We start from the raw sequence: 26,935 nt of genomic DNA, 5'->3' as shown, positions 1-26,935 counted from the left end.
TGCAGATGGCAAAATCACAAAAAAGCTGGTAAAGCCAGCTGCAATATGAAAGCCTACATTAGAAAATGTTTATAATGTTACCTCCAAAAATAATGTCCCTGCAACAGCTCTTACTTGTTCAGATGGATGAAACTACCTGTAGTACACCAGGTGCTCCATACTGATACAACAAAGCAAAGTGAAGGTGCAAATATTTTGGCTCCTCTACCTCATATGCCTGACCCACAGTCACACTATCTATTGAAGTGAAACAGGTCTTTTCTCTCTCTTGACATGATCATATCTTAAAAACAAAAATAACTGCATACTCTTAAAGAACAACCATTATCGACACTGAAGGCACAGTGTATGTTTGCACAGAAAACAAAGATAATTACACTGCCTACCTACAAGCTACCAGGAAGCTGAAGTTGTGATGAGGTAGGAGGTGAAGACACCAGGTTTGGTTCTGCTAGAGCCAGGTCAGCTCCCAGTGCAGTCAAGCATCACTAAATTCAAACTAATAAGTGCTCCCAACAGCTTCAAGTCTCAACACAATACGACACAGGTGAAGAACTACACCATTAAGTGAGCACTCACAATCTCAACTCCATCCCACTCCTGGCTATTTAACATGAATTAATGAAGCATAATAATTTTTAATGGAATTTTATTTAACTCTCGGTTTCCATGGGTTAGAAAATTAAATAAACATTTTTTATCACCAATCAGTTTTAAAATGGGTGCCTTCTAACGCTTTCAAAAGAGCCACACTTGACTGATACAGACATGAGAGAATTTGGTTCAGTTTCTGTTAAGTGTCAGCTGTCAGTGTAACCTAGAAAATTTCTCTTAATTTACCACCCCCCTGCAAGCACAATTGTAAAAAGATCCTGAAACACAGGATCTTTGCAACATGACCCAAAATCTTTACTTTACACCAGTATATACTCACCTTTTCCAGACTATAATGCACAATCTTCTTTTTGGCACACTACCTCTCATAGCCATTTCTTTTATTTTCAAAATTTGAAATCAGTGCTACCTTAAGAGATAGCACTGACATGATACAACATTTCTCATACTATACCACCATTTGAAGAATTTATGGACCCATTTTACTATAGAAAGCTCAGGTGTAATGGTATTTGTGAACCTTTTACTTCGTAATACTTTGCTAAAACAGACACACCTACCTAGTGGCAGCAGATGGAAAAGGTTAAAAGTATCAACTCCCAAATTACCAACTTTGCTAGGCCACCTTCCCTTCATAATTTAGACCCTTCTGTTGGAGATTTGAAAACATATTCTAGACAGATGACATGTTAACAGAATCATTTCATGGTTCAGTGTCTTCACAGTATGATTTATCTCTTATCTCTAGGCACTGGAGGTCCCTTTTCAGGAGATTTATGAGTTAGATCCAAGAACTCATTTTGATGAGGAAGAATGTGTGCATCATTGCAAAACAGAACATTAACAAGATAATGCAGTTCCAAGAATAAGTCGGATGCATGTGATATCACAACTGTTTCCAAGACACTGAACATTCATATAATAAAATGCTCGTGAATGAAAGAGGTTTTTAAAATCTGCATTAGTCCATGAACATGTATCCCCTTCTCTTCCAGCCCTACACAATACATACAGAAATAAGGTCCAGAAGGCTAGTGTCTAATGAAACAGCTAGCTTAAATTTTAACTGACATTTTCTTTTTCACTCTGCTTTTGCTATCGGATATTTGCTTCATTTTCTGTAGGACAAGTGGTTAACCACTGGAAGATGCTTAAGCATCTAGCCCAGAGCTCAGGCCATATCATCAAAAGTACAAAGTTAATACATGCACACCTTAAAAAAATACTGTTTTCTGAAGTGCTCAGCATCTAGCATCTCCTGCTGTAAAACACTGATCAGGTTTTCAGGGGAGTGCAGCACTGTGGCATCACCTGGTTTTCATGCCCGACTTGAGACACTCAGTGAATTCTGAGGGTTCACTTCCTGTCTGAAATCAGCTATTTCATTAAGATAAATTAAATTTCTGATCACATTGTATGTTGCTTGACTCAATGAAAGGAAATCTTTTTACTGTTCTGTTCAAATACAGACTTCTGGTAGCTGTAAGACAGAATTCTAGACGTGGGAAACAGTGTCTGATACAGGACAAGGATCAAGAATGTCTGTATTGGGTTGTGTGGCAAGGTTTGGTAGTGGGGGGGCTACAGGGGTGGATTCTGTGAGAAGCTGCTAGAAGCTTCCCCCATGTCCTATAAAGCCAGTGCCAGCAGCTCCAAGACAGACCTGTCACTTACCAAGGCCAAGTCCATCAGTGACAGTGGCAATGCCTCTGGGATATAAAACAATTAAGAAAGGGGGGAAAAAGTTGCTGCACAACAGCAATAGCAACCAGAGAGAGAATTCAGAATATGTGAGAGAAACAAACCTGCAGACACCAAGGTCAGTGAAGAAGGCGGAGAAAGAGGTGCTGCAGGCACTGGAGCAGAGATTCCCCTACAGCCTGTGGTACAAACCATGGTGAGGCAGGCTGTGCCCCTGCAGCCCACAGACAACCATGGTGGAGCAGATATCCACCTGCAGCCCATGAAGGACCCCACACCGGAGCACCGGGGTGCCCAAAGGAGGCTGTGATCTTGTGGGAAGCCTGTGCTGTAGCAGGCTCCTGGCAAAAGCTGTGGCTCTGTGGAAAGAGAAACCCTCGCTGGAGAGCAGGTTCACTGGCAGGACTTGTGAGCCCCTGGAAAACCCAGGCTGGAGCAGTCTGTTTCTGAAGGACTGCACCCTGTGAAAGGGACACAGGCTGGAGCAGCTCATGAAGAACTGCAGCCTATGGGAATGACTCACACTGAAGAAGTTCATGAAAGACTGTCTCCCATTGGAGGGACCCCATGCTGGAGCAGGGGAAGAACATGAGGAGTCCTCCCCTGAGGAGGAACTAGCAGCGAAATGAACTGACCGCAACCCCTATTCCCATCCCATCCCCCCTGCGCCACTGTGAGGAGGAGACAGAAAACTGGGAGTAAAGTTAAGACAAGGAAGAAGAGAGGGGTGGTGGGAAGATGTTTTTAAGATTTGGGTTTATTTATCATTATCCTACTCTGATTTGATTAGTAAAAAATGAAACTAAGTTCCCCAAGCCACATCTGTTTCACCTGTGACAGTAATTGCGAATGATCTCATCCTGTCCTTATCTCGATCCACAAGCCTTTTGTGGTATTTTCTCTCTCCTGTCCAGTCGAGAAGGGAGAGCATCTTGGTGGGAGAGCAGCTCGGTGGGCACCTGGCATCCAGGCAGCATCAACCCACCACTGTGTCAGTTCAGCAGTGCATGGATGTCACTCACCCTTCACACTGCAGGCAGGTTGTTGTTACAGTTTAAAATGCACTAAAAATGGAGGACAGGAAGCAGCACATCTGTTTGCAGTCTTTCAGCTAATGTTATTTATCTAACAGAAGCATTTATGAGCCTTTCACTAGAATCTTTGTTATAAAATCCTTACACTGAACAGGATGGGGGAAGAGAACTCCAAATAAAGGGTAAGTTATGTTCTTTACTTAGAAAGGCACAGCAATCTGACAAGACAGTTGCTGTTCATGTTGCAGAGATAGAGATGACAGAGAGACAGAGGGATGTGACTGAGGCCCTGTCATCTACAATGTCCTGTTAAGAACTATCATCAAAGAAAACACTTTTAGGAGACAGGATTCTGATCAGAGTCAAAAGTATTTGAATCTTTTCCCAGCAATGCTGAAAGGACAGAGATGTGAAAACTATAAAATAAAAACAGTTCCAAAAATACAGAGCTAAGAACCTCAGAGCACTAATGAAGAAAGCAAAAATCAAACATCTTAGTGCCATCAGCACGTTCCATTTTATGGAATTCTGCCTGGAATTTCCAGCCTTAATTTCAGAGTTCACAGAGCTATCACTACATATTCTGTCATTTCCATATTAGTACTAGCCTGTACAGAGAAGTATGACTGGGAAAATCCTAATTTCAACAGTCTCTCAATGAGATAAATACCTAGGATAAGATAGACTGTTCAGGGCAACTGGAATGTTTTATTGTGAGAGTTCTACACAAGAAGACATCTCAAAGATCTTTGGGGTATGTAACTGCTGTGACTGTTAATACAAAATCATTCATTCAATGGTTGATTCAAGCCCTATAAAGTCAAAGTGAAGACTCACTGACTTCAATTATATTAATTTAAGACTACAGCCTTAGCTCCACAGCTCACTGGCACTCAATGCCAAGGCTAACAGCACAGTTACTGACTCTCTCTAGAAAAAAGCCACTGACTAAACTGACACAGAAACTTAACTACTTTATTCCCTACTTGAGAATGGAAGAATCCTGCAGAAACAAGTATAGAGATTTCTGTGTCTAGCTTTGGCAATTTTGCCATTAATACATTCCTGAAAACAGTTTTTTCAGTGCTTGAAAACTCTTCACAAAGTTTCCTGCTAATGTAAAGAAAGCAGCAGCACACAAAACAGACTAGTCCAGGACACTGAAGGCAGTATAAATGGAAAGGTATGGACCAACTGTAGTTAAGAATGTAAAGGAAGAAGGAAATAATTCCTGATAACTCTGCCTGAGTGATGTCCATGTGTCATTTACTGTGAATAACAATTTCATCTCTCCTCCAAACTAAAGTCAAATCAGCCCCATCAACAACAGTTATTCTGGGAGAACACATATAGAAATCAGATATATGCAGTAAATCAATAGCCCACCACATTTGTTGCTCATTATTTGCAGTAGCCTTTTACACTTCCAGATAAAATGGGGTTTTACTGTAGGGTACCACAGTCACACCATAACTGTGCAACACACTTCGGTGTCACTTTATATTTGTGCATTTAGTCAATTTAACAATAGCTGAAACCTGATTTGCCAATTTCACATCAAACCACAAGAAATCCCAGCTGAAAGAGCAGCTGTTATCAACAAGTTAAATTCTGTGTATCTGTCAGAAATCAGAGTATGGGTACATACACAAGGCTGTATAAATATAAGCTTATACTGCTTCCTGACCAACTTCTTGAAACTCTCAGAATCCCAGAATTAGAAGTGTGTGCCTTAGTATTTAGCTCCATTGTACACCAATATTAATATGGTTTGAATGGCAAATTACAGTTTTGAAATAATTTCAGCAACTGCTAACCTCCTGCTAGTTGCCATTTTCCAAGTGAAAACAAAACCTAGCTGAATGAGTTCTTTCTCTCTATATCCTTCAGGAACAGTGAGCTCAGACTTCACTTGAGAGCAGTGCTGTCACTATTCATGAACTGAGTGCTGTCAGCTGAGTGAGCCCTTCCTCCATCTTACCAGATGTGAGAAGCACATCTTGATTTAAACATGGGAAAGCCCAGACAGGAGTCTCCTACAGAAAGCAGGAGGCAGCAGACACTAGCAGTTACCACCCATCAGCGGAGGCAAGAATTTTTGCTGCATGAATATGCTGCCTCTCATTCACTCTAACCTAAGCTGTTTGATTGCAGATATCAGCAGAGCAATTTTAAGACATGAAGATCCCTGTGCACAGCAGAACTGCTTCTGGAGATGTCATCAGTGCCAGTCTCAGTTAAGAAACTTCTTGAGTCCAGAGTCTAACTGTAGTCTCACTGATACAAAAATTACAGCTGACAGCTTTGGCTCAAATGCCCGATGGATGCAGAGAAACTCTTGAGTAAGAAACTGAGAAGCAATAACAAAAAAGAGAAAAGAAGAAAGAGAAGGAAGGGAAGGAAGAGAAGGGAGGGATGAAGGAAGAAAGAGAAGGAAGAGAGGGAAAGAAGGGAAGGGAGAAAGAGAGAGAGAAAGAGAGAGAAAGAAAGAGAGAAAGAGAGAGAAAGAGAGAGAAAGAAAGAGAGAGAAAGAGAGAGAGAGAAAGAACCCAGCAGGGTTCCTTTATTTTTTTACTGGATCTTACAATGGCATTAAGTCATGTGGAGAGGAGCGATAGGGATTGACTGTACCTTTCCTATTCTCATAAGGCAGCTAAGGGTTACCAAATAAAGCTAGGAAGCAGCACACAAAAGGAGAGAGTTATATCAATAAAAGATAGCTGCCCTACAGGATTCTTTGCTATCAGATGTTATAGCTGGTGAGAATTTGTATTGGACAAATTCAGAGATTATACTGAAGGATACTAACTACCTAAAAATGACTAAATGGTTTAACATTTGCATTTACAACTTCAGACACAGATACTATCATGAAAGCAGAAAGTGTAAAGATGCCAGAACCCTGAGCTCAGAGGATTTTGAAGAGTCAGGTGGTGAGCTGCAATGCTTCTATACATTACTGCTGGAGCACTCACAGCCAGTGCTTGGAAGAATCACTTTCAACCTGAGAATAGCCTCACTGCTCACGTTGAAAATGCTGTTAAAAAATGTGTGAATTGCAGCACAGATATCAGGAACTGCACTAAGAGTACTTCTAAACTATCTAACTACTATAAGAGGGGAATGCATCTTTTACTATTGCTCTAAATTGACTTCAAACAAGTACCAGGAAAGAAGCACTGTCTCCTACTGCCCAGAACCTTATGCCACCCAGCACTCACCACTGCCCACTTTATGTAACATGAATGCATACTTACCAGCAGCAGGGTTATAGCTCGTAAAATGCAAAGCAGAGGCAAACCTCTCAACTTAAAAATTGCTACCACTCTATTTAACAAATGTACCCATTACTTAGTTAATCGGATAGATACTTTACTTTAGATACTTACTGTTTTGTTAAGTCATACAGAGATGCAACTGCAAATAAGGAAAGAGGTAAACTATTCACAGAAATCAAAGCCCCTCCGTGCCCTATTCTACATTTCTTCCCCTTGCTTTTGGTACGACTTCTGTCTCTTTAAACTGTTTTAAGCTTTGATAAAACTTACAAATATTGCTTTAGTAAACTGAAGCCTCCCTTGCTGCCTTAACTGCCAGGATCTGTTTTACACTTGTGCAAAGGCAACAAGATGAACCACTCCTTCAATTTTGGAAAGTTTTATGTCTGAGCTGGGTAGAAAGAGATAACTATATGACGCAGAACCCAGCACAACTGCATCTGCATATAAATAGACTTAATCAGAAATGCAAATTGCAATCATAAGAAATTTTGAAAGCCTATGATAACTCTGCAGATAACAAAAGGTCAAACATTTGTACTGATGAAGGCTTAAAAATGTTATCAGTCACTGGCAATTCTTTCTTCATGAGCAAAATGTGGAAAAGACAAGTATATGCCAGTCTAATCAATGATGGACAAATTCTTTCTGTATTTATTCTATTATTGCAACTATTCTGCTGTTAAACTATTTTACAGTGTCAATGTCAACTTATTCAGGAAGATTCAATGATATGAAAATGCGGCTGCCCCATCCCTGGCAGTGTTCAAGGCCAGGCTGGATGGGGCTTTGAGCAACTTGGTCTAGTGGAAGGCATCCCTCCCACGGCAGGGGGGTTGGAACTATATGATCTTTAAGGTCCCTTCCAACCCAAACCATTCTGTGATTCTGTGAAAACAAAATGAAACTGAAAATAGCATGAAATATTATGGCTAATTTACTTGACTATACATAGAGGGAATTTCTATCTCTTTTTCATGTCCATGTATAACAATCAAAATATTCATATGCATTTTAACATCCTTGGGTAAATTAAAAAATAAATTATTACTACAGTTTGCTGAAACTGCCAGACTGCTTCACAGCATTGCCAAAATTGTGTGATTTTCTTCCACAGTAAAACAAGCCTAAAAGTCTAGGGAAACAACACTCAAAAATGTTATTGAACAGTTACAAATGTTGGCTTCTTCCTTTTTGAAACAGATGTTTTCATCGACAGTAGCTAAGAAAAGTACTTCTGAAGGGAGGTACCTTGATGCTTTTATGACTTACATTCTAAGAATAAAATAAATATGTAAGTCTTTATCATTTCAAGGTATTCTAAGTGTAAATTATTGTAGAATTCAGGCTGGAAAAAACGTCTTTAATATTCCAGTTTTTTAATGTCTTTTCCAATTAAATATTCTTAGGATTTGAAGCACAACCGTTTACCAAATATTTCTCCTTTGACTAGAGTGCCTTCGAACAAACTAGTGAGTGAAGAGAGCCATCTAGTGCCATACCTTGGAATTTTAAAAAGGGTTTTCACCGGATGCATGTCAAACAAGGGAGGGTCTCCATCCCCCAGTTCAATAGCTGTTATTCCCAAGGACCACACGTCACATCGAGCATCATACGAGTAGTCATACTGTTGTTCACAAGCAATGACCTATCAGAAAAAAAGAAGAGAAAACAACGCTTTAACCTAATATACAATTGACATCATCCTAGACATGAAAGTCGGTTTTGAGTCATGTCTAAAAACCTATGTAACTTTCAAATATGTATGTTTGCCTGTATATCCCAGTTAGGAATACCCCCACAAAAATGTAATAGTAAATTAGAACTTATCTGTGGTTTCTTTTAAAAAACAAATCAACACTCTTCCTCTGTTTTTTAAACTACATTAAGCTCCACAGGATGCTTTATCTATACAAAGAACATCACTCTACTAAATTCTGGTTTTGAAAGCACCTCTAACAGAAGTTTATTACAATAGCAGAGAACCCTATTGATGTTGTTCATATTAACTTCTATGACTATTCATAAGGCTAGACTGATTTGCACAGCTGGTTTTAGATAAGAATATTCCATCAGTCATTTCTGCCAATTTATTTTCTTTTCATTATTAGTTTGCCCCTACTAAATTTGAGTAGTTCAAAAAAATTTTAAATAACGTATTATGTAACCAGTCTAAGAAAAATTAATGTTAACAGGAATCTCTCCTTGGACATCAGAACATTACAAACGTGATGCACACTTCCAGCTAACCCACTGTTTGCGTTCTAATCATAAGCTAACTATTCATACAAGCTGGGAACAATTCTGCACCTCAACATGAGATTCACAGCTTCGCTGCCTTTTATTCTATCATGATTTGATATCTGTCTTGAAGATTGTCTTTCCAAATCTCATCAATTGACCAATTGCTTTGAAAATACGTCAGATCCCCACATACTGCTATTATCAGCTTCCATTATTTCAGTTTGGGACAATGTTTTGCAGAGATGCAAATATGCAAGTCAGCACCCTACATAGGTGCTGGCAAAGCGCCACTCACTGCCTGCTGTGAAAGAAAACCTTTCCTGGAGAAGCTGCTGATTCCAGCTTGACCTCTTGGTTACTTTATCTATGAGCTGCACCTACCAAAGGTGTTCCTGCCTGTGGCCGAGATTCTATCCAACAAGCTCCAAGGACCTGTCCACCTCTTAGTCTAGAACTCAGGACCCCATCATACAGCACTCATGATTTATTTCATCAGAAGCCAGGGGTGTTGAACATTCTAGTTAAAATAATACCAAAATTGGGGGAGGAGGGGTTGTTGCTTGGAGGGGGGGGGTGGTTGGCAGTAAAGTTGGACATTAATTCGTTTGCCACATACTAATAGTTCAGTTATTTTCCTAGAGAAAATCAGTCCAGAAAAATTAAGACCTTTCCTGAAATTTCTATCAATGTTTTGTCAAGTGTTGAGAACTCTCTTCCTCCACATTTTTCCAGGTTAGTATGCCAAAGAAATTTCTTTCCACACACTACTGACATTGGTATTTCCCCTTTATTGCTGTAATGTCAAAGAATCTTCTGCTAGAATATTAAAACTGTTTCTCAACTACTGTCTGAGGAACACTGGTGATCTGCAAGACAACTGATAAAGTGGTCACCAGAATGTCTACAAGCCATTCGAGAAAAATATACATACACATTCTCCTGCACATCAACTATCAGATAAACAGAATGGAGAAAAATGAAAACAAGCACTGCAAAGGGTGGTCCAGACATTTTTTATTTCCTTCAACTTGAAGAGGCAGAGTTTTGTTAGATAATGTGGTGATTTTCAAAGTTGTCATGCAAAGATCATTTCCCCATCTCCCTTGTCCTCAACAGAAGTGAAAGCTCTGAAATATTTTTTTGTTTTTTAAAGAGCTCATTATAGCCTTGATGTCATCCCAGAGATCCCCCTATCTCTTGAAAAAGTCGAGTTTTACTGTGCAGTAGACAGATTCTGTGGAACTCAGGCTTTAAGCCACCACCCTTATTTCAGAGGCCTGTATGATAATGTAATTTCTTTATATAATGCCTTAAAGAGAAGGAAAGAAATAAAATTTGAAGGAAAAACTTGTAAGAAAGTCAATATGAAGATCCATCAGAGAGATTAAATGATGTATTACAAGGAGGCCATACTGGTGTTGGCTGGAGTTTCTTACATTGCAGTTTTGCTCAGAGATTGAAAGGGAAGCTTGTGTTTCTTGATTATTTTTGTTTCTTTATACAGTTCCCCAAACCATCTGTATACTCACGGACACCCCTCAATAAAAAATAAAAAAAAAATCATGCAAATCAACTTCCAGACCATGACTCAGAAGCTGCAAGTAGCTTGTCCATATGTGACTAATTAAATGCACTGTGCTCTCCTTCCTCTTTAACACATGAAAAATAGTTACTTGCTTGGTTAAAAAGCTGCTAGAACCCATCTGCTGGAAGTGACCATCTCAGAAGTTGCGTCACTCTCATCAGTGTAGTGAGTCCTTTGTAAACTTGTCTGTTTGTTCTCCAACTTCTTGATGCAGAGGAATAAATTTTCATTTTCAAGGGAAGGAAAAGAAGGGCCTGCACAAGGTCCCACTGGACTTTGCCAGCGCCAAGCTTAGCTAGTCTCCCACATTCAAAGACAATATCACTTTTTCCTCTTAAAGCACATCACAATTGCTTCTGACTACAGGCTGATGGCAAAACTTACTATGTATCTCAGTTTTAGAAAATTTAAGCTACACTAAAATAACATGAGCATCAGAGGGCTTTGCACTCATTATATACAGGGAAAAGAAAGCATACTGCAACTGCTGTTTCAAAAAGGAAAAAGGTCTGAGATTTTCTCAACTTTACAATATATCACCTACCAAAGAGAAAATAACGTATCTTCGTATGTCTTTTGCTTCACAGCTAACAGCTACACCTCCAGTAAATACGGTACATGTTGGTAAAGTGACACTATGGCAAAATACTGGCACTCTAACCAAGGGGAATTAAACACTATCAGATTCTCTTCCATTCCAATATTAGAGCCTGCAATGATCCTTTTAGAAAAAACATTCCCATTAATCTGCACTCTTTCTTGTTTATAAAAATTGAGCCAGTAGTCTGTTCAACCCAGTACGTTTTACACAGTAGCTTGACTATAGCGAGATCAGCATCACAGAAAACATACAAAATGAACTGCTGTTCTGATACCAAGTATGCAGAATATATATTAATTTAATGGTTGCTTTGGTTTGAAACAAGTTTTCAGTTTCTGTGGGATTTATTAGAATCCTGCCAGGTTATGCACCACTTAGAAACACACATGCCACTAATTTTAAATTTTAACACACGAGTCAAATTTTACAGCTTTTTCCTTGATGAAGGGGAAGTGCACATCAGCAGTTTGCTTTATATGCTGGCTAGCAGACAACACTGCCTTGAAATCTGAGTGAGTTCTCTCAGTCACAGTTTACAAGCTAAGTCCTTGGGAATGCCCCAGTCCTGTTTTGCCTTGAAAACTATTGCAACTGCTTGCAGAGTAAATGTCTCTAAAAAGCCAAATACAAAAGCAAAAATGCAATTTATTTATCGTTTATTATGTTCCAGTCTCTATTGGGAACTCAGAGATACTTTCTTTTTTTGGAAACATCTGCCCTTTTTGGTCAGGGTTCTGGAGCTGAGACTGCCTCTCAGCTCTGTTGCTGCCTGCTCTGCCCAGTGGGGCATGAAGATAGAAAGCCCAGAAGAAATGATCTGAAATTGAAAAAAAAAAATGCTACTTCCTTTCTCTACCTTTTGCAAAGACATCATCACATCTGTACCTATTTCATATCCAGCAAAATCCTCCCCTTCTTGTACAAGCAAAAAAGAAGGTAGTTTGCTTTGCTGCAAACACTGTGCTCACACCCAAGCTTCGGGGGAGGATGTAGTTAATCTTGAGATTCACCAGTAAACACTAAGGGAATAAGCACTGAGTCTTTCCCTTCGGCATGGGCTGGTTACATGCACACAGTGACCCAGGTTGCTAAGGAGACGGGCTGTCACTTTTTGTATTAGTTGTAATTTCATCATGGTTTCATGCCCAGCCATACTGCGGTAGGATGGAAAGCACATAACCACACAGAAAGAGACAATGTGATGGTAGCTGTCAATACTAATTGTGCTGAGGGTCATAGTAGGACAGGGAGAAGTGGAGGGAATTCACTGGTCTGGCAAGGACGGCACATAAACAAATCAGTCACACTAACTGGAGGGAATTTGCAGAGCCAGTGATTAAGCATTCTGTGATTTACCACTTCTACAGAAAACACAAAACTTGAGAGAGATACAAAAGATCATTCTAACCCAGACTAGAAGACCTCATATTCAAAGGTACAATTCCACTTGTTCTGAAATCAATGCAAAGATTTCTTTGACTTCAGCAAGCCCATAAGTTGATCACAGGTGTATTTAAAAGAAGGAAAACAGGTAATATGGAGAACTACCTGTTATTTGTACAGTGTCACACTGATTTATTCACAGAGAGGAAGCTATACATACGTTTAGCTGAAGCAAAATACATCAAACCCTTTTAAGTTTACCTAGAATTATTAGAAGTGAATTTACTTTCATTTTGCCTCAGTATATACAGTGCACGTACAAAGTATAGCTGCAAGCATACACAATACCGTTAACTGCAGTACAGATGTGCTACCTGGAGACGACTGCTACACAATTAGTGCTGGTGACCCACCCGCAGAAAGAAGTCTGGAGTTAAAAACATTGCAGCTCCTGAACTAGGGCAGTGCTGTACTTAGCTGACGTGGCAAACTAAGCAGCTTATGAAGTGTGTGAGCACAATGCTGGAAAGCACTGCGCATGGAGAATGAAGGTGGCTCAAAACTGTTACCCTTGCTGCAAGGAGCACAAAACTGCTAGCTATGCAAGTCAATCGAATAAACCAACCAAACTCCTGTGCTCCCCCTGACACTATGTAACCCAACTTAATTCATCTACATAGGAAACAGAATAGCAAATACTCTTCTAATTACTATTCATGGGTGGGAGGAAGCTATCTTTCATGACAGCATTTAGCAGCACTGGGGACACTGAATTATCCAGGCCAAAGAAATACCTATCTATCGCTATCACTTCCTCATTTCTTCTTTCCCTCTCTCCCTTGCTCCCTGCCCTCAAGCACATTCGTATAATCAAAAAAGAGCAAATTTGTGATTGAAATTGGCTCCATATTCCCCCATTTTGTTATTTGGATTTTAGTTTCTTATTCATCATCACACAGATTTTTCCATGGTGTTTCAGATAATAACTATATTGTTAGAAAAGTTCCCAAAACATTCTGCCACTGACCTGCTGTAAGTCCCTGAGCAAGCCATTCCACTTCTATGTCCCTCAGTTCTTCTACACAATCTTGCCCTATCTATCTGTTTAGACCAATGGTTCCCACTCTTCCCACTCTGCCTTCCCACACTGACACTGTAGTAGTTCCTCTCTGGCATGCCCATACCTATTCACCACATGTACCACAGGACATGCTCAAACCCAGTCTGCCATTTCAAGAAGGCAGCTGGTATTCCCTAAAAATAATTTCTAACACACTGTGGTGTCCCACTACTTTAACCTCCTGAAAGCAGGGATGTAATTTCCAGGTCTTTGCCAAGTAGGCTATTCCTTTTCCCACTAGGCTTAATATATACTATAGCAATTATAAGTAATGTTAAACAAGCAATTGTTCAAATCACACGGTAACAAAAATCTGTTATGAATGTTTTAATGCCACCGTTCTTTATTTTTACCATTTATTTACTGCATTTATTATTTCTACCCACTAAATGTGTGGGATTTTCAATTATTTCACTATTAATAATCATGGCAGATAAACACAAATTCTGTAAAAGTAGCAGAAGTTTTCTCTATTCCTACCTGTGAAGTTTCTTCCTAAGAACATTCAGTTATTTTTTGTAGATTATCTTTTCAATCTTATCTCACTTACTGTAATTCACAAGGTTAAAACAAAAATTTAGAAGCTAATTCAGTAATCTATCTAATCATTACCTGTAAAAGAATAGTTATTACACTTTCATGGAAGATCTTAGAAGGAAATATTTTCCTTTTTAGAGAAGGTACATAATTCCTTATATTTTCCTATCACAAAATATGCATATTGTTTCACTGTACAACTGTTTTTAAATGCCTTTCAGGCAGAAAAATAAGTGTATATAAGTTCTTGAAATCTATATCCTATTTGTACTAAGCAGTGGATTCCTACAGTTCATTATAAATCAGAATTTACAAAATTCCATGCTTATATGGCATTTAAAACTGCAGTGAAAATGTGTGTATCAGAAGAGCTAATGATGTTGGCTAATAAGGAATTAAAGAGACCTAGAGCTGTTAACAGGATGCTGTCTTGAGTCCCATGATGTAAGCAAAGGGCTGGAAAATACTCTAGGTTGAAGTGTGACAAAATAAGAATATATCCAGTAGTTTCAAAAGAATGTATCACTGTACTTGTTTAAAGTAAATTAAAAACATAAGCCCAGTTAGCGATGGGGTTGTCTTTCCTATGCTGTTTTTCCAACTCAGTATTTTAACTACACATGAAATGTATTTACTGTTAAACGGACTTTTTTTGTAGTTTTTTGATGTCTCCTCTGGGAGAGGTAAATATGAGAAATCAGCCCTAGTTTACCAAAATGAGGATTTTTTTTCTTTTTTTTCTTTTTTTTTGACAGAATTCTGAGGTCTGAATACAGCCTTTACTGTAACGAATATTGGCCTCAGTGGAAAAGCTGCTGCGAGTCTTTGCAAAATTAGATTTTTCCCTTCATATATTTTTCAATTACATGAACTTACTTGTTGGGGTGCTTTTTTTACCAGTTTGGTTGATTTTTCTTTAGATTATGCAGAAACATAGCTTTATACTGAAAAAATGCAAATATTACTCATTGCTTCAGGATTAGGTTTATTGTACACATGATCAGACAAAGTTTAAAAAAACACAAAGGAATATTGGGAAAAAAAAAACAATTTAAATTAGTCGCTTACTGTTCTAACACTTCAGAAATTTATTCTCATGCTCACACATACTGAACTTTATGCCAAGGAGTATTCAGCAGGTGGAAAGAAAACAATCTGGGGCAGTCTTACTGATCATTACTTCACCTTGGCAGGATGGTAACAAACATCCAAAATACAGAGTTAACGTAGCTTTAAATAATTAGATCTGAAATCCCTCTGTAATTAAAAGCAAAACAAAGCCAAGATCTTACCACTGGTTAACTCATTGTTACAGAACTCATATGACACCTTTACCAATGTCCCAACCTTTCTTACAGTTACGTGTCATATTTCAACACATAATTCTTCAAAGGATCAACTATGTTTTACCAATGTTCCTTTTAAAACCTAAGTATTCACACACCATTGCCATTTTTAGCAGTTACCAGTAAAATACATAAGCATACTCCCAATGGTTTTAAATTATTTTCAGCATCTCTCCAGATCTTTCTGACTTCAAGTATCCTATTCTTCTTCTCTTTCTGTTCTTAAAAGTAGATTCAGGGCAAAGAAAACATGTACAGATTCTAACTGAGCTTGTTTCAAGAGTCAAATTTCCAGCTAGATTATGATACTTTTAGGAAAAAGGAAAGCTGCAATTCTATTTGAACTAGATTTTGCTCAGTTCTGCATGAGAGGTTGAAGACAAAACATGTTAAGGCTTAGAACTAGAGACATAGAGGTAGTTCAGTTCAAAAGTTTCAAATCTGATTCCTCCTGCTAACATTCAACACAATTTATTTCAGCATACAAGAAGCAGATTTTCAGTACCTTAAGTGTTTGGCAAGAGACAGGTTTAAGCATCCACCATATTTAAACTATGCTACCTTATTTATCTTTTTTTGGCATGCCTGTATTCAGTGTTCCAGTTTCTGTATGTCTGTGGTTGTAAGTGTGAGACAATACTAGTTAGGTTAAACAGCAATGACGGATTTTCAGTAAATCTGCTTTAAAGTTGCTCTCAAACTGAGGCATCTCTACCAAGTTCTTCTGTTGCTTCCACACAGCCCAGTTATTCCCTCTATTTTCAGATTTCAGCAAAATTTTTGTTAATCACACACTCTGCTTGGAACAAATGCTCAAGGACAGATCTTCTTGATTTGTCCTGCTGCTGCTAAACAAGCCTCACAGTCATCAGAAAAAAAGAGCCCTTGAAGATGTTTGACTCACTCAAAATGGTTATAAGCTGCTGCTTTTCATAGGGCCAGTAAGAAAACTGAGCTGAACAGAACACCCTGCGTCACCCTCACCCTATTTTCCTATGAACTTTTGCTACTGCAAGTACCATGCCATATAATCCCTTTGATACATTTTGCTAACTTAATCTTAAAATACAATGGTTTTCCGCATTATGCAGACTGTTCCTGATCCTAGCCATTCTAGTTTCCAGCATATTTGTCTCCTGCTTATATCCAGTTATTCATATCTGCCAGCTTGAATAATCTTGCATGATTCTTTTCCAAGTTGTATTTTCCTGGGATTTACCCTGGAAAATATTCCCTGTCAGCTTCATTTTTCTGAAATACTCCTGTAGTCTTTTCCTCCAAGGCAAGCTTTTTTACATCCCTTCTCCACTCGCCCTTCAGAATAAATCCATCTTTCTTACTGTTACATAAGATGAGATCCCATGATTTCTTCATGCATTGACAGAGGCTCCTGTGTTTCACACATAGATAATAAAAGTTCAATTTACAAAAAATAAATAAATAAAAAATCCTACTCTTCATGCTTTCTATTTCTGATTAGTAACTTCTCCTTCCTGTCCAGTTATTTTATGGTATTGTGGGGCTTGACATAGATTCTATCCTATGTCAAAACCTTTAGACAGACAAATTTTTGTAGCCGTTAAGTACTTTTCTAGGTTTTACTGATCTCACCACAATTCCACCTAGAAAACTCTGTTCCTAATAAACTGTTACAAAGCAGAGTTTTTCAGTTTATCGCGGTCCTTATCTTTCACCTTTCACATAAAAATTTCACTGCACATTTCAAAACTACCAGAAAGATCTCCCCAGAAGTAAGGCAAATTGCACCTCACAAGCCAGGAGAAATAGGTCACTCGTATAAACACAAAGAAAGCAACTGTAGTGACTTCAGCATGCGTGTTATGCAACTTGTCATTCAAAAGCCATTTCAACAACAGCATACCGGATATCTGAGCATCTTACAGCCGTTTTGCAGATGGGTACCTCTATGAAGCCTCATCAGCATGGCACACATAGGCATGCAAATGTGAGATAAGTTACTATGCCTATGGTACTGGTTATTTTGAGAAATCTTCAAAATCAAAACAGGAAGCACTCAAAGCTACTTCTGTTCCTGTTTTGATGTGCTAGACACATAACATACCTTGCTTATACGTGTGTTATATTTTCAGGTCAAAAATTTTCACATCAGAATCTCCACTTATTTCTTTGGCTTTTTAACTCAAGAATTAATATTTTCAAGCAGGATGGGAAAATACATTCAGTATGATTGCTGCCTGTAATGGTAATTATTCAAGTAAAACAGCACTGTAAAAATGACATCTAATAATCCCAGTTTAGTAAAATATTTCACAGTATGTCCATTATTGTCTAGAGGAGCATTTTATAAAGGTTTCAGAATGTCTCCAACCAAGGTGATTCCATAAATAATGCTTGCACAGTGGCTTCTAAGGTATCTTGTGTCTCCTTTGTGACGTAAACTGGTTGTTATGGAGATGGTAAAATATCAACCATTCTTTGTGAGAGTGTACAAGATCAATTTTGGATCTGTTACAGCAGCTTCTTTTCTCTACTCAGCTACAATTGGCCTTCCTTAGCAACAGAAATAGACGTATAAAAAGTACAAAATGTTCTAAAACAAATGTTTGCACAATACTTTTACCTGTCTGACATACAGAAATACTTGTGTGTGATACAAATTCCATCCCAAATTCCCCAAAATTCAAAGAAGTCTAATGGCCTTCAACAGAAATGAGGCTACTACTGTTATGAAGGTTTAACAACACAAATAAACAAGCCACCCCCTTTTCATTCCATATTTTTTATTTCATAATTACAAAAGTATTTTTTGTTTCTTAAAATGGTGAGGGCAAAGATTAACATCTTTCATCCCAAATTTAGAGAAAATACAGAAGACTTTGTCCAGCAATGTATTAAAACTTTCTAGAGCTTCATTAAATAGAAGGGAAAAGGTTATGTCTGGGGAGTAGTATGTGAAAATATGGTCTAAGATAGTTGCCTAGGCAGCCTCTACATTATTTTTCTCCATTGTTGAGCTATGCTACTCCATGTGTCTAAGTGTGTAGGTCCCTAACTCAATGATTAAGGTTAAAACCTACATAGCTGAGTCAGGGTTTTGCAGAGTCCTATAACCAAAGAGGAATGTGGGAATTCCTCCTTTTCCTCACTCCAGTCTACTTAGAGGGACAGACAAGGACACCAAGACATACAGTATTTGATTGGCAAATCATAACATTTTCAAGAAGACCCTCAGCTATTTGCAGGTTGTCAGTACTGTTATGGAAACATTACAGAGAATAGAATAATTAAATTATTAGAAATCCATTCTGTGTATCCTAATAGTACATGCACTTTAACGAATAGGGGCCTAGCTGTAAAGTAGGAACAGAGGGGAGAAATGAAAAGATATTTTTTTCTACTACTATGTGGAAGTGGCAACAAGGTGTGCACTGCAATAAATGGAGACAACCCAGACAGGAATGTTTGCCTACCTCAGGTGCCATCCAAAAGGGTGTTCCCACTGAGGTGTTTCTACGCAGCCGTGTGCTGGTGAGCTGGGCTGAAACACCTGCAATAAAAGAGATCCAAAAAACTTGGCCTCAAATTCATTCTGTCATTTCAGTTAGTTTATTTCAAGTATCTGGAAAATAAACCCCAAGCTTGGGAGTACAGCTGCAGAATGCCCGGTAAAAGTAGGTGCAGCCTTTGCACTGAATTATTTGTCTGATTAATTTCAGCTTGCTGTTTTTGTTCAGAATGGCTGAAAGATTTTTTTGTGAATGATTCTCAGTTTGAAGCACTTCCATTCAAACTTGAAAATTCAATTGGCACCTAAATATCACAGACCTCTTTTTGATTTCTCATGAGTATAAACAGGAACTATTCAAATTACAACTTGACTTTAAAACTTCCATTTCAGAAACTTAGTCCCTGAACACTGATGGCAGCCAATGCGTTCACTAGAGTATTTACAGAGGCTCCTGTTCAACAAAACATTTAAGCACTTGCTTAAATCCTTCCCTGCAAGCTCAAGCTCAGGCTGCAGCTCATACTTAGGGAGTTAAGCTCATACTTAAAACAAAGCCTGTGATTCAGTGCTTTGCTGACTGGGGCTGGACTACTGAAACACAGCTGAAAAAAAGCAAATCTTCCATGTTCTGGTCAACATATAATTGTAGAGTTCAGGAGCTTTCTGATAAAGTTGACACAAAACCATCATTGACTTAAAAACATGTTTCACCCTATCACTGTTTAAAAACAAAAAGCACAGTGGTCTGCTCCTATGGAATTACCCACTGACAAAAACGAGTAGCAACACGTATAACACATATTGCCTGATATCAAGAAATAAGAAAATGGCATTCATAATTCATAAGTTAAATAATTTGATTGCTGGTTTCAACATTCAAATCTGTATTTATTTGTCATTTTTCAGTGTGACTGCAAGTCTTCAGTGATTCCCTGAGTACCGCTGTGAAACAGTTAATGGCTAGGACCTACAGCAAGCCTCTGTGCGTTTAACTCCGATTTCTCTTCAGCTAGCTTAATTTGTAGCTGCTATCTATGGACACTGCAGAACAGTGCAGAATACCAAAGAGCTGAGAGAGGAAGATGCTGGGAATGTGTGAGCAAGCATGAGCATAAATGAATGATAATTTGCAGACATTTTGGGTTGACTTACACTGTGACCAATTCCTATTCAAATATATCATGCTGTTGAGAGCAGTTGAGGGAAGAAACGTCTGTTACATTGGAAAAGCAACCTGTAAAATCATGCAATAAAGGAAAAAAACCAGCCTCAATTAAGGCTGTGTAATCCTCTCTGTGACCCAATATCCATATGTACAGTCTTGAATATGAAGTAACTTTTTTTTCTTCAAGATTCTGTCTCATTCTGTGGACAGAATGGATAGCATTCACTGGATAGTCATTTAATATTTTTTTATCCCCATCTATTTGAGTTCTTATTATACTTATTTAGTATATCCAATCCTACACTAAATTTAAAATTATTATTTTGTTTTCCTTTTGACATATTTCCTTCCCTCATCATCAAACAATAAATCTCCTTAACATTCCTGCAAAATGGGAGAGGATTATTAGTTCCGGGGATTAATCTAAAAATATCCAAAGCATCCACTGTTTTGAGGTACTTAATCTGAGATCTTTCAGTTTTCAGGCATTCCACATGCCTGAGGTAGAGTTGTAATAGATCTGAACACTTAGATCTTCTGTAAAGGAGGACAAGATGTTTCAAACTGGCTATTGGTAAACTGAGGAACAGAGTGGCCACTTCTACAAAGTCTGATGCAGGTGACTTGCCAACATCACAGAGAAACTTTTGCAGAAGCAAGAACAGCCTCCAATTTGAAGCCATTCAATCATCTGAACCCACGAGTCCCTTCTCTTCCTGAGCTCCTTGCCTTTCTCACTATAGATTTTCCACTTTCTGCAACAAATGTGACAAACAGTTCAACATCACTTATGACTCAGTCCTAATCCATTCCCAGAGTCCCTTCTATGACTATGGCAGTGGGCTACAGGAGAAAAACAGCAACTTAATGAAAGCTCGGTGCTGGCTGCTTCCTTAGCCAGGAAGCCCACAGATACGTAGGCATTTCTTGGCTTTTCCTAACCATTAAGTGTTAGAAAACACTTGACATTCAACTCATGTCTCTTTCTGAGGTAGTCACATTTGTTGTAATTTTCTAGTGTTACTGTTGTAACTTCACCCCTAGGGAGAAAAACGTAAAATGTGGAATCAGAGGGACTCATAGGACACCAGAAAGGTTGGGATTCTCAGTTTCCTTGAATGTTCCACATGGAGTTGTAGCACACTTTTGAAAGCCAGAGCTCCAAGCTGAGCTTCCACAGCAGCCAAGCCCTTTGATACATCTGATAAAAACATTCTGTTTTGGGTAGAAAAGCCAACCTTTTCCACAACAGATTAGTTACAAACAAAGATCATACTGCCAAAATTCCCCCAAAAAAGGAATCTTCCTCCTTTGCACCGGGTCAAGGACTCACTCCAAGATTTGCTTCAGGCCATAAGTTTCTCACAGCACTATTTTAATTGTTGCCTTTACTATTCAACATAATGAATTTCTGTCCCTAGAAGATACTAAAAAGCCTCCTGTTTCCCAACCTACTTTATATCATTTTATGTTATATTTAGAATACCATGACAACATCAGTATCAAATGTGCTTCCCACTGCATACATTTTTAAAATTATCTTCCTAAAAATAATATTATTTGCAGAATTTTTTGGCACACCATTTTATACTACTCTCATTTTGTGAATGTTTTTCTCTACCTTCATGCAGTGCTAAACAAGCATCTGTTATTCACACAGTGCTATTCTCAATGACAATTACCTTACATATTATACGATTTCATTAATAAATCATATTACTAATAATCGGTTTCTGTTACATTTAATAAAATTGCATTCACATCTACCTGAGCTGCTACAGCACTTCCTTATTTTTACAAGTGCATCTTTAAAGGGAAACAAAATTGCTGAACCGAGTTAAATTCTGTTGCCAAGTCCCTTTCATCCCTGCTTCCTGTTTCTTACTTTTTCAGACTGGCAATGCTCAAATCTAACAGCAGTAATCACAAATTAAATGGATGTTGGGTTTTGGACCCAAGGGACCATTTTACCTTCTGCTCAGAGGGAATAAATACGCTTAAGGCTAGCAAAAGCCATTTCAGAGAAAAGAATGTTTCCTTTTCATATGCAAAAGATAGAGTATCTAAATTTAAAATTAGCAGGACAACTACCCTGGAACTGACATTCCTTGTGAAATGCAAAAGAGCTTTGTAAATAAAATAGTACCTTCAGACCTACTTTAAATTATTAAGATTATGATTAAGCTTTTAAGTTAAAAGTCTATTACTGATTTTTGGTTAGAATTTTTATTCTTGCAGTATCAGGTTCCTTCTTCATTTTTCTTTCTTAAAATAATTCCGAATATCCTCCTGAAAAAATCTCTCATTATAGTATTCTGCCTTCCCAGAGGAAAGTAAAACAGATGCCTTTGGCTAAACTGCATGTATCAGGAAAACAAATGGGAAGTGGTCATTACCAAAGTCAACGAGCTTGACTCCACCTTCTGTTGTCAGGAGAATGTTGTTCCCTTTCACATCACGATGAATGATCCGGTTATTGTGTAAATGCTGAAGGCCCTATATACCAGCAGTAACAAAAAAAAGTTTACTCCCTTATTTAAAAACAATTACCCTACTATTAGGGAATGTAATGACGAAAATCTGCACATCCTCTATAGAAACATCTGTCCACTGGATTACATGCTTCATACAACTCCTGCTGCTATAATAGCCCACATAATATTGTCAACATTACCACATTTTATAAATGGAAAATGTATGTATGAGATGAGTAAATTGCACCCTCTGCTGTCATTACAAGCCCAATGAACATCCTTACCAAGAGAGCACCATATAAGATGTATGAGATCATAGCTTCATCCAACTGTTGGCCACACTTCAGCAGACCTTTGACAAGCTCTGTGACAGAACCTCCATTGCACAGCTGTGAAAGGGGAGGTAGTGAGAGAGGAAAAAACAAACAAGTCCTCAGTTACTCAGTTTACTTGTTTAGACTGTGAACACCTACTGTGCAAAACTGCATTACAAAAGAGGTCTGGGAACAACTACACTTTTACCTTGCAATTATTTATGTTGTCACCCCACCTTAGAATGTATTTTATTAGCAGTGTTAATAATAAATCATGGCAGCCTGAGTGGGGGGAGGGAAGTGAAAAATAAAGATTATGAAGCGTAATTTACAAAATGTAACTAAAAATCAAAATATTAAGAACAGGACTGTATTTTGCTTTTAAAAAAGGATTTCTAAGTCCGATTTACATTATTTGAGTATTTTCACAATGATATGTGCATTGTCTTTTTAAAAAACTGCTTTTGTGCAAAGTGAAGGCCAGACAAAAAAGATTGATGCTCTTGATAACTGGGAGGCAACAAATTACAGTCATTTTAAACTTTCACTCCATCAATGCTCCTGCTGGCAGGCAGTATAAAGTAGACAGAAGCCATATCTCTATACTCAGATTTGATGCCATGTGCTGTCAACAGCTGAGATGAAACATTCTGATCCAGAAAAGCAGCTTCTTGCAAGCATTTCCCACTAATAGGCTGCCATACATCAAAAGAGGAGAAACAGTAAAATAGAATCACTGTAAATACCTTTTCACCTACATCATAGTCCATGCCCATCTAAGCAGCTGTTTGCTCTCCCCTTTCTCTGTCCTTTTCTTACTTTAATATTCATAATTATTTGATTAAAAAAATAATAATAATCATCATTGGAGAACTGACTGCCATTCCTACATTTACTTTCCTCCTCTAGACCTGTTTTTGTAGCCAGCACCCTTATCAACATTTCTGCCATACAGAAATCACATGCATTTCAACACAAGTTCATTTTACATTACTAGTATTAAGTTTAAAATACTACAGTGCAAATCCAGAGAATGGTATGAAAAGTTCTACAAACTCTCAAGTTTTTCATTGCTCAAATAGTGTTTCAGTTCAATCATTACTTTCTGTGATACATCAGTATTTTCCTTCACTTATTAGTAACTTCCCCTTGCATGAAAAAGTTTCACTAGACTAAAAAAGTTTTAGTTCATGGGAAGGACCAGACATGATAAACAAAACATACATGATAAACAAAGTATCTTTCATGTAAATAAGTTCCTGAAGCAAACATTTATTACTTGAAAAAACTGATGAGTTCTGCAAGAATGTGACTTTTTTCACTTCTTAATTCATTAGTAGAGTTTTTGGTTTCTTTTTTATAAATTAGGTGGGAAAATTCAGCTCAATATCAATCATCAAATGTATTTACAGGAGAACTTCATCATCTCATGAGAGAAAGCTCATGTTTTTCTTTCCATGCTTAACCATTTGCTGACATGCCACTAAGTCAAAGATCTTTGTTTCTTGCTTTCATTGCATTAAATGTTGTACTGAGACAGACTGTACTAAACTCATCTTTAGCCTGCAAATAGAATACAGAAAAGCATACCCTCACTTAAGAACATCCCTAACCTGGTTGTGACTGAAAAATGATACAGACTGACAGCTGCTTGGTGGCATATATTAAATGAATGATTGACTCTGAAAAATACACCCCACGAAAACCATTACAGCTGTCAGTGACACTGTTCTTGACAGTCAGCAAAGACCTGGTACAAAATGAACTTCTAAACTTCATTACCACTTCACACCTAATGGTAATACTTTAAAAAGTGAAATGATGCATGTTTAGATGGAAAAGTAAGGAAACATACTTTACAGTTGGCTGTGCTACACCTATCCAAGAACCGTATTATCATAAAAATATTTAAGGTGACCACCTTTTTTACTCTTCAGCATCCCAAGCATTTACCAAAGCAAGGTCCTACTTGTAGTGAGTAAACATGGCAAAACTGTGCCTAAAGAAAAGAACACCTTTCTACTACAAATTTTGGAAGTCACACATCCAATGAATATATTTTATCAAAGATTCAGGGATCAAAACCTGAGTACTTTGTGTAATCCCTTTTACTGAAAAAGGGTCATTAATTTATAATATAAAAAATAACTTCTATGCATACATAAATTTGCGTATAAATTCCAAGGCAAGAAATAGTTTGACTTGTCTGGTAAATTCATCTGTTTAAGGAAAACACATTTTTTTAATGTCAAATTTCTTTAAAACTTTGGATAATGTGCACCAAGACCCACTTGAATGAACATACTTAATTGATAAGGTCTATACAAACAGCTATGTCTCTCAAATTCTACATTCAACTTTGCTATATAGAATATGGCATGATTTTGCTTTACAAAATTTTGTCATATGGGATGCCACATCTGATGCCTTTGTTTGATACACTGCAGTTGAAATAAAACATGTGCTTTACATGGGAAACCAAGCCCAAACTCAACACAAAGCCAGCAGGCATACAGTAAAAACCCACCAAATGAAAAATACCAAAGCTCCTTTTTTTGATAGTTACTGAAATTTAAGATGAAACACTTTCAAGAGTTTTAATTCAAGCTACATAATTCTGCACCACGTAAAAGTCAGATGTATTGTTGGGATTCCACAGCCTAAAATGGAAATAAAGATTCCTTATTCTGATTCCAGTCACCATTCCAGAACAGGGAGTAGAATTTCTAAAATGATCAGTAATTAAAAGTGAATGCTAAGTTTTACTGGTCTAGTTAGAGAGAAATGTTTAGTCTGTTATTGCTCCTTAGTCTGTGCAAAGCTCTGTTTCAATTAAATCTAGAAAAAATCTAGAAGAAATCATCAACTTGCAGCAATCTTTGGCAGCCACTTAAATGGCAACAAGACCACCAAAACTCATTTTTCATTGGCAAAATACATTTTGATTGCTACTCAATACGAAGAGTTAATAGAAGGCATTTCTGCTGCTAGATTTTCAACAACAACCAGCCTGAAGTTTTAAATTAGCATAAACCAGACTTTCCCATTACATTTTCCCCGTTCGCTTTTGCAATAGGCAGCATATTTGTTAACTGTACTCCATGTTACTACTACATGATCTTTCTCATTTCCCTTAAGTGCTTGAGCTCTCCAAAAGTTTAGAGAAATGTCTTATCTAATGTTTCCTCCAACAAGAAAAATTCAAGCTGGTTTTAGGCAAAACACTTATATCAAAAGGATCTGTGTGTTTTGGAGGCAGAATGTAGCACCTTGAACAGAAATAAAATACAAGGACATTCCCTATTGAACAAACTTTAAGTTTGGATGTGATTTTCAACAGTGGGCTACCACACATCATTTTTCACCAGTCCTTTGATTAATGGCCCCAATCAGAGAATCATGAAAGCCTGTGATTCTTCTAGCAGTGACAAACAGAAACCAAACATTTGCTAGTTGAGATGTAATGTTATCAAAATGCTTTTACCTCAAGTACTAGCCAGAGCTGTCCTCCCACATAATGATCTGCTTTGTAAAACATCCCATAAAATCTAACAACATTAGGATGATTTGGAAGAACTTGTAAAATATTATATTCTGCTTCTATTTCTTCATCTACATCCTAAATAAAAAACACAAACATACAGAACATATGAACACAGTAAGTCTGTACAAAGAACAAACTCTCATGGAGAATAACAACCATTTTTAATTAGTTTTTATTTTTATATGGATTTTCTTTCATGCAGCTGAAAGTACTCACACAATACTATAAATTTAATCCACATCAAACCATGGCACTTTTGCCTTTTTTTTATATACAGAAATGTGAAGTCTGTGTAAAGCAAGTAGTTGTTCTTTGAGGATTCTTGCAGTGCATAATATACTTAAGCAGAAAAGTAAAAATTACCCTTAACTATGCTCAGCTGTCTAAGTAAGAAATTTACACATGTAGTGTTTTTAAACATGCATGTTTTTAATCTGTAAGCTAAACGTAAATACAGGAATCTTTGATTCATCTTTTTTTCTATGGTCATCAGATCGGACCGAA

At 37.6% G+C, this 26,935-nt stretch overlaps 1 protein-coding gene across 1 annotated transcript in view; it reads right to left on the bottom strand.

The window, feature by feature from the left end:
- MYO3B (myosin IIIB) overlaps positions 1 to 26,935 on the bottom strand; it is a gene marked incomplete at its 5' end in the record, with an annotated part of 135,221 nt that overhangs the window by 84,669 nt on the left and 23,617 nt on the right. Inside the window, 5 exons of the mRNA XM_010010810.1 lie at positions 8,131 to 8,276; positions 18,897 to 18,973; positions 22,496 to 22,595; positions 22,858 to 22,962; positions 26,372 to 26,506. Coding sequence (XP_010009112.1) covers positions 8,131 to 8,276; positions 18,897 to 18,973; positions 22,496 to 22,595; positions 22,858 to 22,962; positions 26,372 to 26,506 — 563 coding nt within the window. The remainder of the gene's footprint in view (positions 1 to 8,130; positions 8,277 to 18,896; positions 18,974 to 22,495; positions 22,596 to 22,857; positions 22,963 to 26,371; positions 26,507 to 26,935) is intronic.

The sequence above is a fragment of the Nestor notabilis genome, unplaced genomic scaffold (assembly GCF_000696875.1).
Source record: "Nestor notabilis isolate BGI_N333 unplaced genomic scaffold, ASM69687v1 scaffold4390, whole genome shotgun sequence".
Lineage (NCBI taxonomy): Eukaryota > Metazoa > Chordata > Aves > Psittaciformes > Psittacidae > Nestor > Nestor notabilis.
The sequence above is the reverse complement of the archived record's forward strand: the minus strand, read 5'-3'. Positions and strand labels throughout refer to the sequence as shown.